The sequence below is a fragment of the Lactuca serriola genome, chromosome 6 (genome assembly GCF_051521515.1).
Source record: "Lactuca serriola cultivar US96UC23 chromosome 6, Lser_US96UC23_V15, whole genome shotgun sequence".
Taxonomy (NCBI): domain Eukaryota; kingdom Viridiplantae; phylum Streptophyta; class Magnoliopsida; order Asterales; family Asteraceae; genus Lactuca; species Lactuca serriola.
In genome coordinates, this window is record NC_136413.1 from 150,556,520 (window position 1) to 150,560,021 (window position 3,502).

Consider the following 3,502-nt stretch of genomic DNA (forward strand, 5'->3'; position numbering starts at 1 on the left):
GGACATTGTCAATATCTACTATAAGGGGAGGCTCAGAATAAATGGTGGTCGGCATGGATGTGGGTGATTTGTATGGATGCTTAGCCTCTAAAGATTTGATAGTGTCACTGTCATGTGAAGTAACACCCGAGGAGCACAACATTTTCACTGCTACTGTAAAATGCCCATCAGCAACCTTACGAAGACATTGTCTGACGTTGGTGTTGCCCTTTTTTCTGTCATCCTGAAAGTGATCAGTATTTTGGCCTGATGAGCCAAGACCTGCATTGTCGAACATATTTTCAATTAATGTACTGTCCTCTTTCCCCCATGTAGCTAAAGAATTCAATATACAACGATTTTGTGACGATTTTCTGTTCCCATACCTACTTTCTAGTCTGTTCTTAGGCCTGAACACCTGCAAAGTACATCGGAGGAGAAGCAATAGCTTAACCCATGATTCAACAGACTCAGGGTGAGTGGCCACCTTGTTAAGAGTTGTTTGCAACGCTTGAGAGAAAGCTATACGACAACTATGAGGGATACTTTTGACGGTCGTGATAGGTGCCTTGAAAACACGATCAAGCAGCACAGCATCCAAAGCCATCCCTTTAAGTACCACGGTTTCATGCCCTATGGAAGCTGGCTTTAAAATGCTAGTAATGTGTCCACTCATGTCATCGACCCACCAGTAAATTATACAAGGCCATTAGGGTGGTGGCTGTTAGCAGATATATATATATATATATATATATATATATATATATATATATATATATATATATATATATACACTTGTATGTATGTATTATTGTATCCATTTAGTTAGCCCAGTGTATCTTGGCCCATGTGGCCCTCCTTGTATTATACTTATATGTTTACTGAATGTTATTGGGCATTGGGGAAAAATACCAATCTTTATGGCATCAGAGCGTATTGGGAATTAAACCCTAGCCGATCCTTTCATTCTGTTAGCATACCCTGTCGGCATATTCAATCCCTCCTTCTCCTCTTCTCTTCTACCTTCTGTCGACTTCTGTTCCTATCTAATCATGACCAGCGAAGAAAGCAGCCACTCTAAACCTACCCACCGTGCTTTTGGTATCACCAACATCAAGTCTTACGTTCCACTGATCTTAGACTTGTCAACCCGCAGTTATGAAACCTGGAGCGACTTGTTTCAGACTCACTGCATCGCCTATGGCGTCGTTAACCACATTGATGACATATTCGACCCACTAAACAAACCTCCTACTGACCTAGAATGGCAACAACTTGATTATGTGGTCAAACTATGGATCTTTGGATTGATTTCTCAAAAGCTTATCTCATCTTCATACTCCACTAATGCCTCTGCACGCAAGGTCTGGCAGAATCTTCACTCCCTCTTCTATGAGAATGTTGAATCAACTGCTATACAACTTGAAGCTGAATTAAGGAACATAACCTTGGGAGATCTATCTATCCATGACTACTGTGAGAATGTCAAGAGAATTGCAGACCTCCTGGAGGGACTTGGTGAAAAGGTTAAAGATAGAAACGTGGTTCTTCATGCTCTCAACGGGCTTCCAAGCAAATATGATAATGTCGCCGGTATCATACGGTTCACCAAGCCTTTTCCCACATTCTCTGAAATGCGGGCTATGTTAGCTGTGGAGGAAACACGCCTCTCCAACACTCGTGTAATCAGCCCTTCTCATGAAAATAATGCTTCAGCTCCATCCTTGCTTCATGTTGGGTCTTCAACCTCGAACTGTGGGGATGGCCGGGGATCCACTCATGGAAACTTCAACAATAGACGGGGTGGTGGTGGCCACAACCAGCAGCGCCGCCGCTAGCAGTACCACAACCCACGCCAACAACCTGTTGGGTGGGTCTTCTACCCTCCACCGAACTCCATTCAGTAACATTGGACACCTGCATCATCGACACACCAGCAGTGGGTTGCCCCATCTCCCACCCAAAACCAACAGCCATCCTGGACCAGATCAGCTCCTAACTCGTTCGGTATCCTCGGAAGCAGACCTGGACCAGTCCATCAGCAACCCTCCTCCAGCCCGTAAGCTCACCTTCAGACTACCACTATGGATCAGCCTCCATGGACATTTCTCAGATCTGATCAGCCCACATCTCTTCCCAGCTTGTTCAACACAATGTCTTTAAATGATCTTGGAAACAGTGGATGGGTTATGGACACAGTAGTAACAGATCACGTTCACACCAATGCAAGTATACTCAACTCCATTAGTAATAATCATTACCCTCGTTCTATTTATGTCGGTAATGGATCTGCAATACCTGTTGTGACATCAGGACATTCCAACTTTCCTATATCAAATATTTATCGTCCTCTTCATTTACAAAATGTCCTTATTACACCAAACATTATTAAAAACCTTATCTCCGTTCGCAAATTTACTAATAGTAACAATTGTTCTATAGATTTTGATCCTTACGGTTTTACCATTCTTGATTATCAGACACGGTGATCTCTCATCCGCTGTGATAGTTCCGGGCCCCTGTATCCAGTCACAAGTTCCACTAGTTATGCTTTTATCTCCACGTCTCCAACCACTTGGCATCAACGACTTGGTCACCCCGACGATCAAGTCTTGAATCATTTATCTTCTACTAGTTCTATTTCTTGTCATTTACCTAAAAATAATGTATCTTGCCATGCATGTCATCTTGGCAAACACGCTAGATTACCGTTTTCTTTGTCTAATTCTCATGTTTCTGCACCTTTTGAAATTATTCATTCGGATTTATGGACTTCTCCTATATCTAGTAATGGTGGATTGCGTTATTATATCTTGTTTTTAGATCACTTTTCTCACTACTTATGGGTGTACCCTCTAAAACAAAAATCTGATGCGTTTGCTAAATTTCTTCATTTTTCAAATACCATAACATATCAATTTGGGGGTCACATCAAACATTTCCAATGTGATAACGGGGGAGAGTACAACAACCATCACTTTCATAATCATTTTGCCTCTCACAGGATCACCTTTCGTTTCTCATGTCCTCACACCTCTCAACAAAACAGGCGTTCTGAACACATGATACGCATTATTAATAACATGATGCGCACCCTTCTCTTTCATTCTCATCTACCTCCCACTTTTTGGCCCGAAGCCCTCAATATGGCTTCCCACCTTCTCAACCTACTACCTTCAGCCTCTACTAACCATGACACCCCCCACTACCGTCTCTATCGCCGCTACCCCACATATGATCATCTTCGTGTGTTTGGATGCTTATGCTTCCCTAGACTACACACCACTCATAAACTTCAGCCTCGATCCACACCATGTGTTTTCCTTGGCTACCTTACCTATCATCGTGGTTTTCGCTGTTTTGATCTATCCACCAGAAAGATAATCATCTCCCGCCATGTCACGTTTGGCGAGTCGGTCTTTCCTTATGGTTATGTCACTCCTACCGAACCTCCCTCATATGATTATGACGTCTCTCCCACTTTGAGACATATCCTTTCTACCACCCCTCATGCTCTCGACCA

General features: G+C 42.9%; 1 protein-coding gene across 1 annotated transcript; it reads left to right on the top strand.

Moving 5' to 3' along the window:
* Positions 1 to 1,031: 1,031 nt before the first annotated feature.
* On the top strand, positions 1,032 to 1,817 carry LOC145060260 (uncharacterized). The gene has a single exon (XM_079007958.1). It carries the CDS (start codon positions 1,032 to 1,034, stop codon positions 1,815 to 1,817), a length of 786 nt encoding a protein of 261 aa, XP_078864084.1.
* Positions 1,818 to 3,502: the final 1,685 nt, after the last annotated feature.